Raw genomic sequence first — 12,079 nt, 5'->3', positions numbered from 1 at the left:
CCATTGTTGCTCCACTCTGCATTTGAACGCCATGACGGAAGTAAAGAGAGATGTTGGTTCCTTATTTATTAAATGACAGTTGGGGCCTCGGGTGCACACACACACACACAAACAAACAGCCCCTCTGTTATGAGATATCATTTTTTGCATACAATCTTTTATTATTTACGTCCAAATCACAGTTGATTCAGGAGTCTGTGCCCCCACTGTACTTCAGAATCTTCCTTTTCACCATACGATGCTACAGTATCTGCCTGCCTCTGTCTTTTTCCAGTTATAACTTGTGTCCGGCTCTCCTGTGTCCTCCTGCCCTACTTTAAACCTTCCAGCAGTCGCACTGTACAGTGCAGCCGAGTGGACACAGACCGCCTGCAGCTAATTCCACAGCCTCTTCACAGAATGTGCCCGTGACCGGCAGTAAACCTCAACAACTCATATGAAAGTGATTAAACCTATCAGTGCAGTTTAACTATTAATCTTGTTTAGAACATCAGATGAATGCCGTCGTTAAATGATTTAATACGTATCATAGTCAATATCTCCTGACCTCACGGTCATCAGTTGCTTGGTGAGGTGCTTCTGTTTGGATCCAGAAAGCGCACGATACTGGAATGTACAGTATACTCGGGATTTTATTAAGCAGTCTTCTATAAAGTTAGCTATTGCTGCCCTCTTGTGGTGATAACACGGGACATGCCAAGAGACAGCCGAACACAATGTGCCCTCAGAGGCTATTTTTATTTTATTTATTATTAATTTTTTGTGCAATAATAATAGTGGCAATAATGATAAGGAAAATAATAATGCCAGAGGAAGTCATCCTCCCATGAATCCACAAATCATGCAATAAAATAATATAATGACGTCAATGTTGTAAAACTCAGGACTGTGAGATAAAGTGTGTTCATTTGTCATTGAATGGACATTTACTTAATGAACTCCATACTTTTTAATTTACTAATGATACTGGGACTGCGATGCCTTGCTATGGTGAATGTTTTTTTTGTATTTATGTAGCACTTTTATAGTCTTGTCGTCCACCCAGTGATTTACAGTGCAAGCTGCATTGACCCGTTCACACATATTCATGCGGCACTTCTATAGACAGCTTTTCTTTTATTACACACTATTAATACATTGTACACAGCTGTAAGAAGCAAGCTGGAGTTCAGTATCTTGTTTATTTCCAAACGCAAACTTGGATGTGGAGGGAATCGAACCAACGACCCTCTGCTCAGTGGACGACCCTCTCCCCCACAACCGCCCTTATCGTTACGCCTCTCTAGCTCCTGTCTTTTTGTGGGCACCTTTTTTTAAAAGTATACATAGTTTTCTTTCATTTGTTATCTTCATACACCACCAAGGCAAAATAATTTTTATTGCACAATTCAAAGGGATTTACATTAAACTAAAAGCAACAGAAAAGTAGCATTAAAAAAGAAATAATACATAGAAAATCAACTGTCCCTTAACCTTTATGTTCGCTTGTGACCGCTCATCACAAGCTGCACTATGAGCAGTTTTCTATATTTGTATTATTTAATCAGAATAATGTAATTTCTTCATCGCTAATTCTTTTTTTGCTTTGAGGATGTCAGTTTTTGCTTGTTTTCTAATAAACATATCTCAGGCTTGAAAAACACGTGCCATTCCTGAAGAAGACACACTGTCAAATATGTCAACTTGGAAAGAAGACATGTCTCAGGGGCTTTTGGCGATAAGAGCTAACGCCATGTGTTGACCTGCTGTAGACAAATATGTGATCTATGCAGTGGGATCTATATGTTGTTATCCTGCCTCCCACCTGCTTTGCCCCCCCCCCATGCTCCTGGGTAAGGGACATTATTTGTGGGGTTGGCAGTGTGTCGCTCTTCATTTTTAAGACATTCACTGTAACAATAATAATGGTAATTACAACAGATTTGAACGATTACTAACATTAGCCATCTAACTAACATTTTGCTTCGGGTGTAACTGAGCTGGAGCCACCATGGTCCTCCACCACACTAGTGACAACTCCTCCACTTTTTGAGAGCCCTCCACGGCAGAGGGCCTGACGATTTCTGTGTCTCTGGTCGCTCTCCATTTCCACATGCAGCCCCCCCCCCATGTAGCCCCCCCCTTCCCCCCCTCTCAGTTACACTCAAAATCACCAACAGGTTCAAGAGGAATGGTGAGTTGTAGCTCAGGGAGCGAAAGCAAGAAAGCTTGTTATTTAAATGAACCCAACAGAATTAATCCCCATGTGTGACTGCAGAGGGCGCTGCTGCTCAGTAAAAGGTTCAGAGTGTTGCTTTAAACGTTGGTTTAATTCTAAACACAACAGCTGTATGAATAATAAAGAGACGTTTATAAACGGCTATAGATACACAACATCGGTGGTTAATGTAATAAATGACAAGTTTATTGTTGCACAAAATGTACAAAATAACAAGCAAATGGACAGCCCCCACCCACCCCTCAGCGTCCCTCCCCTCCCTCCGGTTCTTTCGCCATAATGAAGCTGAAGTTCTGAAACCTATGACTACGGCAAGTCCGATGGTCCAAGCCAAACGCATGGTAATTCTGAGAGACAACACATACCCAATTTCAGCATCACTGAACAATTAAAAATGAATAAAAACACCTTATTTACACATTTCTGTCAGAACTTTTACAACATGCCATCTATATATTTATACAGAATATGCTTGTGCACATACCCCTGTATAGAAAATATATTATAAGATCAAATGAAATTAGACTAAGGGCTATAGACATCCAAAGTACAGCACTTCATTTTTAATCTCCCTTTGAGTCTTTTTTTATTCTCCTTTTTTGATTTCCCCACTTGTTCAACAACTTCATCGACCTCGTACGAAACTAAAGAACTCTAGTTGTATGCGGATGTTTGTCGTGTTTTTCCTCGAGGACCCGCGCTGACCATGGAGATGCCCGTTGAGAAAAAGCCTCACACATTTACACGGTGAACACTCGGATAGCTCTCCTGACAGGCGTGCTTGCAAATTTTGAGCACCACCTTCTGATTTGTGTAATTCTATCATTCTACTCATGATGATTATCTGTGATGTTTTTTCAGTTTTGTACAAGACTCCATCCCCCTCTCAACCCCACCTCCTCCAGCCTTGGAGTGATGATGTATTTCGAGCGTGAACCAGTCAGCTTTGGCACTGGGTGAAGAAGCACGTGTGCTAGATTGACTTACATGGATCCTACTCAGATTTGTCCCGGTTGGTGCACTAAGGTGAAACCACAGAAAAGCTGAGAAGCTCGTCTGCTGATATTAGAACATGAGTTTCTACATATTAAAGCAAACAGGAAGATGAAAACACCCTCTGTTTTCCTGCTAAGTGAGATCTAACAAAGCTCAGACTGTGATATCTAAACCACATTAGCACCATGGAGAGAAAGAGAGAGGGTGAACAATGTTCAAGTAAAGCCAGAGGACTCGTGAGATGTTTTGTGCCGGAACATGTACAGCGGTGAGGGCGATGGGTTATTGTTGTGCCAAGGGGAAAGAAACACGTGGAGGGATCGATCGGGTGGGCAGAGGGGGTGATGGGTAACGGGAGAACAAAATGTGGTTGAAATGAAAGCGTCCTAAAAACACGTGTGCCTCCTCTCCCTCAGCTGCACCGATGTAGAAAAGAAAGGAAAACAGGTGGAAGCAAATCTCCGGAGTCGTGTCTCCATCACATTGCTTCACTGGGTGGAGATCGGTGCGGCTGAAGGAGGCCGGCAAATCTGAGCGTGTGAGGGGGGGCCGTGGGGAAAGTCTGCAGGAACCAGTGTGGGACCAGATTTCGGGGGGGGAGGAGATGGCATTGTTTTCAAAGTGTGTGCAAAAATACTTGTCAGACTACCGTTGGAATATGAACCCTTTTTTTTTTGTACATTATCACTTAACTTCAAGTTCTGACCTTACATTTTTTTCCCCAATATAGCTTCTTCTTTAAACTACCTATTTTTCATCTGCTGCGTGTGTTTCACTTGTTTTAATATATATCTATATTTTCTTTTCTGGCTTTTTTCTCTTTTCTTACTTTACAAAATGAGAGACAGAATGATGGACAGCTGACAATATATATAATTACTTTGCTCTTCCTATTATCATCAGGTGGCGTTGTTCATTGTAAACAAACAGGTTCATCAGCCACTGGTGTTTGTTTCCTCCTCCTCCTCCTCTTCTTCTTCCTCCTTCTCCAAGTGCACACCTTCCCTCTCTTCCTCGCTCTCTCCTCCTCTGCTCATTGCAGGAGGGCCCTGATTTGTTTGGAGGTGCTGTCATCATTTAGATGCCGTGTTGTGTACCTGCAGAAGGAGGTGAAAAAGAGAGACGGGGTGAAATCAGGATGCCTTTTTACAAATCCCAGTGTGTTACTTCTCTGTCACATTCATACGAACCTCAGTGCATTCAGAAGTCCCTCCACACTGTTGGACGGTTGCTCTTTCAGCACCTTGATGCAGCCCTTCATCTGAGCACAGAGACAACACAGGGAGTTAGAGAAAGGTCAGCGGCCTCAGATCCACCTCATCCCCTGCTGCTGCTGCTGCTGTAGCCAAACCCACACTCGGAAACAAGCAATCTACACAACCAATGTAATGATGAATCTGTCTTATACAGACTTTATACGGTTAAATGGTTCATAAACCTCTGTGACTTATGACTGTAAACTTCTACCTTTGTGTGGATAGGAGTTGGGAGAATTTTAATCAAAGAGCAATTTTCAATGAGGTGATTTCGCCACAGTTTATTTGTCGTCGGATTTACACAAAAACTACTTGATGCATTTCCATGAAACTTAGAACATGAAGTATAAGAGACTCGTAAAATGTTGACACAGAATTACTGTGAGACGTTTTTGACTCAACATTTTTAAAGCTTGAGAAGGTGAATTTATTTGTGTTTTCCCCTAAAGAAACAATATAATCAATGGTCTTCTGACATCTTTTTGGGTCTCTGCCCACCGGGTTATACCAATGTATCAATAATAATAATGTATATAATGCATCAAACAGCATTTTTGTATAATTTGAAAACCCAAACATCTGCACAGACGCTAAGCAGACTAAGAAAAGCCCTGTGTTGGCTTAGCAGATTCCAAAAGCAGACAAGGCAGCTCAGCTGACTGTAAAGTGGGATCATCACACACCACACTGTGATGGACTATTAGAAAGAAATTAATTAATGATAACACATCGTGAAAGCTTTTGTGGAACTTCATCAAAATCAGTTTAGAACGAATTCACGCTTGACTGGGAATTTATGATTTTAATAAAAGTTACATATCAGCTTAATTAAAAAATGATAAAATGTTTTATCATCAGACCCAGAATAATGTTTAAAAAATAGCAAACTTAGTCCTGAGACTTTGTCATGTCCACCAAGGAGGTCATGTTTTTAAATACATTTGTTTGTTTGCAGAACTAAGCAAAAACGACTAAACAGATTTCCATGAAATGATGTGGAGGGTCGGAGCGTGACTGGTGAAAGAACCCATATGATTTTGGTCGTGATAAAAGATTTTTTAAGTTTCCTTTACCATTGAGAGATACATTGATTTCTCAAAGATTAATTCATGGATCTTGATGTAAAAAATCAGGCACAGCTATTCATGAGTGTGTGCAATTTGATTTAGATCCAAATAAAAAGTCGGGCTTGGCGGCGGTATCGGCTCTCTGTCTGCTCTTCTAGTGTTTTTTTTATAGTTGTGTTTATAAGGAGATGTTTAACAGTGTTGGTCCAGTTTTCTGGACTCGGTTCATGAACAAGAAACCGGCGATCTGTGATTATTTGTGTTTTACTCACATCAATTTTGGAGGTCTTGGCAAAAGCTCCGACAGGGTGAACGTGATCGTAGAGGATGATGACACCCACCATCACCCTCATACAGAACAGCATGGTGTCTGTGTTGGTGAACCGACAGCGGTACTCCCTGAGACACACACACACACACACACACACACACACACACAGACACAGACAAGAGGAAAGATTGAGGAGAACTTAGAAACACAATGAGACAAGAGAACAGGCTGAGTAAAAATAGCTGCTATTGTTGAAAGCACTTAGTGATGGCCTCGCCAAGTTGCTGCTGACGTGTTCACACGGAGAAATCTAGTGTGAAAGGATTTTCAATTTAGTGTGAAGGACGGGGCCCATCTCTTTATTTAGTGAATCAGTGTCTGAAACTAGAGAGGGCATCTTTTGTCTTCACTTTGAAAGGACTTGTTATTTACGACTCTTGACCTTTCGAGAAATTGATGTGGAGAAGAAGAGATGGATGGAAAGAAGGGATGGTGTGGAAAGTACTTACGGAGTCTCCAGCATGACACGACACACACAGGCCATGGTGCTCAGACAGTCCGTGGTGTCCTCTATGGGCAAGGTCTTATTCTGAAGGTTAGGGAGAAACAAATAAGGAATTAGCACAAATCAAAAAAGACTTTCTATCTCGTCACTGAGAATGTCCATCACTTAGGTCATAACCACTTTATTACCACTAGGTGGAGACAAAGCACACCTGCAGAGGTCAGTAACAGCACCAGGACATGAGAGTGACTTTGCTAAAAGGCAATCATGAACAGCGTGTCCTCTACATTTTGCATGAGTTCCAGAAGTATTTCTCAAACACCAGAACCATCAGAATGCACTGAGGTGTGAAGCCAGGATCAGACTGCTGCCTCCACACTAAAACACTGTTGTGACAGCAGGGGGAAGCAGGAGTTTTCACCCTACAGGGGTGCTGCAGCACTTGAGTTGATGACTTACCACGGATTAAACTGACTAAACACTATAATACATGATACATGCATGCCGCTGAGAAAGGTGCAAATAATAATGTAGCATACCTGTTTAAACTATTTGCACTCGTCAAACTCTCTTTGCATTTGTTACAGGAAGTCTCGGCACTGACCGGCAAACGGTAAACATGATCAATAAAGATATTATATTGCAATATCCTGGGTATTTTCAATAGCACCAACTCAGCTGGAGTTTTATTTATTAGAACAGATTCAAAACTTTAAATATTATTCACTACTGGTGCTATATAACACCCAAAAGCAACTGCTTCAACGACTGTATTTGAAGAGAATAACTAATTTAGAACCAATTAGAACATCTACATCACAGACAATAGCTGGACAGACAACTCACAGCTTCGTCCCAGGGTGTACTGGGAGGCCCCACCCATCTACCCCCAACATAATACATTGTTGTTCAATCATCGTTTTAATTATTAGTGATCAGTCCTCAATTAAGGTTTGAATCCACTACGCATTGTCTTTTTGCAATGCTGTGCAGATTTCTGGGTATGTTTGATAAACTCCACATTAAACCTGTGAATCAAAATTCTGCCAAATGGTGAAGTATTATCTTAAAGCAGCAGTGGAATGTAACTAAGTACATTCAATAACTACAGAATATAATGTAATTATATTTTAATGCGAAATAACATACATAATGTAGTTTATTAACCACAATAAGAAAAAAACTAAAAAGTCTGTAAAACGGTTCAAATGAGCTCAACCTTAACCATCTACAGGTGTAAATTTACACTCAAACACTTGAATGCACCAGTAGTAATAATATAAATATAAAAATTGTTTAGCATGAATAGGACGTTTTTCTCTGCTTTTAGTACTTATGCCATCGATACTAATAAGAACATACATTTTGCTGATAATAATTAAATATGTAACATTTCCTGTGTTCTGAGTGTTCTACCTTGTGGCACTGTTAGTTGAATTAGGATAACAAATCTTTTTCTGTGACATTATTAAAAGGCTTAAGTCAGTTTTGACTCAGAAGACCAGCGGGCGTTAGTCTAACTCACCTCTGAGACAAACTTGGTGGTGGCGTTGCTCAGAGTCTTCAGCATTGGCGTCGCTTCGGCGTAGAACAGGGACATCCGATTGGCCATCTCATTGTTTACCTCGTTCTCAGCTTCCAGCTGTGAGCCAATGGAAAAAAAACGGATATGGATATCAAAACTAATGTTATCCAGCTGGTTAAATACAGAGTATAATGATGAAGCTAATTTGCGTAACTTGAATGACAAATGAAATATTGACTGTACATGTCTTTGGGTTGTTGGGAGGAACAGAGACACCTCCTCTGGGGTCATGGATGATTAAAGAGAGAAAGTGAAGCCACGCTGCTTTGACTCAACACTTCATCATGTCCAACACAAACAGCCTGATGCTTGTTTTCTGCGCGGCCTCACCTGCTGGTTGTTCAGCCTGTTCCTGCTGATGGTCCTCCTGTAGTAGCTGAAGTCATTCTGAATGGCAGGGTTTGTCATCTGTGTGGTGAGAGAAGAGCTGGTTTATGTTTTCACAGATCCATTTAAAGAATCTATCGATTTGACTGAGGGTGCAGTGAAGGTCAGACAGCGAGGGCTGTAATTAGAGCAGAAATCGTTCCCCTTCACCTTTAGTTCATCGAAGCTGAGCGTAAAGTGAAGAATCTCAGCAAACTGTTTGGCCAGGGCCTGCTCTCTCTCCAGGTGCTGCATGGGAGCGTAGGGCGGGCTCGTCAGCGCCTCCAGCAGGCTCCGCAGGGCGTTCTCTGCAAACACATCCCGACATTATTATAAAATCCATCCGCACAAGCTGCAATCTGCATGGCCTACTGTTGCTGTACAGGAGTGTTAACTGTCATGTGCTGGCTGCTGTTATTGTCTCTAATCTGGGCCTGGATCAAAAGACTCCTCCATGCAAACATCTTGAAAAACAAAATGCCGCCCCAGCAGTGGTGACACTAACAGGAGGATTTTAACTGGAAGAAACGGATGAGTTCACTTCACCTCCAGATTAATACCTGTCGGGCTTTTCTTTCTACTCAGCACTTTGAAAGCACAGGGGGATCTGGCTTCAGGCAGAATAACCGACCTTTGGACACCGAATTGAAAACAGGGTTTAGGTTTTGAGTCCGAGTCCTTGTGAGGTAACGTTTGAGGTGACCAGATGTTTAGCAGGAGAGTTGGCATAGCTCTACAGAGAAGTTCTATCACTTTTGTCCAGACATCAGGATCAATCCTAGGGAATTTAGTGTACCCTTAAAATGGTCTGTATATATTTAGTGCTTTTCTACTCATGCTGATCATTGTAAGTGCTATTCTATGTGCAGCCCTTTCTCTCACACATCAATCAGACACTCTACAGCTGTCAGGGGCTATCTAGGGTTCAGTGTCTTGCCCAAGGACACTTCGGCGGAATGATGGAGCCGAGGATCAAACCACTGACTTTCTTGTCTCTCTACCGCCTCAGCCATAGCTGCCTGGTTTAGCACTGCTCCCATATAAAACTGTTAAACTAGAAGGATTGAAATGAATGCATCATAACAACAAGCATGAGCTTTTATTTTTAATTACATGTGTTCTTCCTCCCTGTCCAAACCTGGCATCTACATTGCCCACAATGCAATTTACCACTATCAGTTCAATTGAAGATATATAATGTAGTCTATAATAATAATGTAGCCTCAAACCACCAGCCCTGACCATGGACTGAGGAGGGAGCTCCAGAGGTCTGATCAGGTCACTTTTGTTTAAGTCCACACCCGCAGATTATTTGTCTCCCTTTCAGACTCGTACTGTCTCTGCCAACCTACTTTAGGGATTTCCCTCTGGAGCCACAAAGGCCTTTCTATTTTTAATTCCCAAATATGCAGCATTACCCCCAAACTGCTGTGAACAGACTTTGTATTGAAAAATGTATTGAAGAAAATATAATTAAATTCCAGGAGTTTTTCTTTGTTTATTTATAAATTGTTATTTAGCACCGTCATCAGGCCCAAATTGTAGTTTCAGTCATAGTTTAATATTATGGCTTGTGCCTGCAGAACTAATGACTCTGCTCAGCCTCAGTTATACTTTGTCTTTAGTGCTAATAAGCAAGTGCTAACACATAAATTAGGAACGTGAACATGGCAAACACTGTTCCTAATAAAAATGCTAATATTGTCCTTGAGCAGCGACCATCTTAGCATTTAGGTCAATGCACTGCAGTGACTATAACACAGACTTCAGAGAGCTACATATATGCAGCTGCTGTACACTCTCAAGAAGTTGTCTTCTTGCAGAACTAAACTTGCACATTAAAAAAGTAGAGAAGACTTTAATGTGTGAACTCTGTGTCCTGGTTTGACTGTGCTGAGCCCAGAGGGTTTGACCTTTTCTAAGGTTCTGCACTGCAGCTGCACTCTTTCTGCCCTCATGACCACATGCTTTAACGATAAATTTCACTCCACGAGACAAACTAAATGAAGTAAATGTTCGTGTTGCTCCACAGAGATCACATCATCCTACAGCCCGAGCGTCCTTGTGACCGCTGTATCTGTGACCATACGTATCCCCTGTGTCACATATGCTACAGCCATTTTTCTTTCCCTTGTAGCCTCTAACAAATCAGACACCATCCAGATCTGGGCGTCGGAGGCCGAGTGTAGTATTGATGCCTCAGAAGAACAGTCTCCAGAGGCTCCATCCGTTCCTCGGCATTAAAAATGCATACGGTCCTTCTATAAATACAGCACACAAGTGTTTCATGTGAAGGGCCTGGACTGAAACCCCACTCCCCCTCCTGCTGTTTGCACAGAGGGTACAGTCCCTACACTGAGCACTGATTCCTGAGGGTACGTGCTGACAGTCTGCGGCTGTTTTTTTTCTGTGCATGTGAACCCTTAACCTCTCATTTGCCCATTTTGGTCAAACACATAAGTCAAAAAATCTGGTTCGTAAACTAGCAACCAAATACAGAAGGGATGATCAGGTCAGGTCTTGAAGATTTGGTCCAGAGGGGGAGACGTCCACAAGATATCTGTTGAACTGTATCTCATCCACATTAGCGCTGGTACATTATCATCAATTATTAGTCAGCCCTCGCTGTATGGTAAGCTGAGAACACCATGTCCATGAGATCCAAGTGTTATTGGAAGGCAGAGCAGAGGCGGCAGCCCAACTCTGTTTCTCTGCACACATTTCTCTCTCTCTCTTCATACTCTGTGTCTCTATCTGTACCACTGTTTCCGTAGCAACGGCTGCCTGGCTGCTGGGTCAGGATGCTGCAGAGATGGCTGTGAGGACATCATAGTGTGTGTGTTTGTGGGTGTGTGGGTGGGTGGGTGGGTGTTTAAGACTGCTGCTGTATGTAAAATCACAGTGGTGGCAGTGGATCTGTATTCATTACAGCTTGTAATGATTAAATACCTGTTTTCATTAGTATTAGATGAACCTTAGTAAGGTTCAGTGGATGTGCGATGCGTTCACTGACTCTCTTTTTTTTAACTTGTTTATGTCAGTGTTATATACAGTGCATGTCACACAACTCAAATCCTGTAACTTGTTAATTACTTGTCAAAACAGTAGATAGTGATTCAAGTGGTGAACAAGCCAACCAATTCACATCTCATTGTACAACAAATGCCAAATAATATAATTTCATATGTTTCTGATGCACAATGTGACAAAACCATAGAAAGATAATAGAACGCAAGAAAAGCTCCTCACCTAAGAGGCATGGATGTTAGTGACTCTCTTTCATTCATTACTTTCACCTTTTAAGCAAAAGCAACGCACCACAGAAAGCCACAATGAAGGCCTTGCTTCTTCGATAACCGACTGGCTAAATTCTAAAATTAGTCCTCGGCTGTACCTGCTTCAAGCTATAATATCAGCTCCTATTGGACGTCCACTATGCCCACCAGATATTGTGTTACATCACCAGTAACTTCTCTATATGTGTATGTGTGAAAGCCATGCTCACCCAGTCGGAGGGAGAACTCGTAGAACCTCTTCAGCTTGGCCACCAGGGGGCAGACTGCGTTCCAGGCCTTCTCCTGCAGAGCAAGGTCACCTGGGTTCTGGATGGCCTGCAGAAACACAGATGTTACTTTGCAAAAGTGTTTTTAAATCTCGCAAAAAATCTCTTTTTTCTCCGCCTCGCTCCTTCTTAAAGAGCATCTTCACTTTGGTCAAAACATTTTCTCCTCATTCAAGTTTAACGACACTTCTATACTGAGGCGATTTCAGTTGGGTTCTCATAGCATCTTGACATTTGACAGTTATACAAGGTT

At 41.9% G+C, this 12,079-nt stretch overlaps 2 protein-coding genes across 6 annotated transcripts in view; both read right to left on the bottom strand.

Annotated features, from left to right (window-relative positions):
• Positions 1-12,079, bottom strand: part of yars1 (tyrosyl-tRNA synthetase 1) — a 160,576-nt gene that overhangs the window by 95,702 nt on the left and 52,795 nt on the right. The gene's annotated exons all lie outside the window — the stretch shown is intronic.
• The window catches only part of fam49al (family with sequence similarity 49 member A, like), a 34,405-nt gene continuing 24,708 nt past the window's right edge, over positions 2,383-12,079 (bottom strand). For all 5 annotated transcript variants that reach the window (XM_053446183.1, XM_053446184.1, XM_053446182.1 and 2 more), the window contains 8 exons: positions 11,770-11,875; positions 8,436-8,572; positions 8,229-8,306; positions 7,839-7,955; positions 6,318-6,397; positions 5,810-5,936; positions 4,405-4,475; positions 2,383-4,311 (listed from right to left, as the gene is read on the bottom strand). In XM_053446183.1, coding sequence (XP_053302158.1) covers positions 4,248-4,311; positions 4,405-4,475; positions 5,810-5,936; positions 6,318-6,397; positions 7,839-7,955; positions 8,229-8,306; positions 8,436-8,572; positions 11,770-11,875 — 780 coding nt within the window. In that variant the 3' untranslated portion in view covers positions 2,383-4,247. The remainder of the gene's footprint in view (positions 4,312-4,404; positions 4,476-5,809; positions 5,937-6,317; positions 6,398-7,838; positions 7,956-8,228; positions 8,307-8,435; positions 8,573-11,769; positions 11,876-12,079) is intronic.

The sequence above is a fragment of the Pleuronectes platessa genome, chromosome 18 (genome assembly GCF_947347685.1).
Source record: "Pleuronectes platessa chromosome 18, fPlePla1.1, whole genome shotgun sequence".
NCBI lineage: Eukaryota > Metazoa > Chordata > Actinopteri > Pleuronectiformes > Pleuronectidae > Pleuronectes > Pleuronectes platessa.
This window is presented reverse-complemented; position numbering and strand designations above follow the sequence as displayed.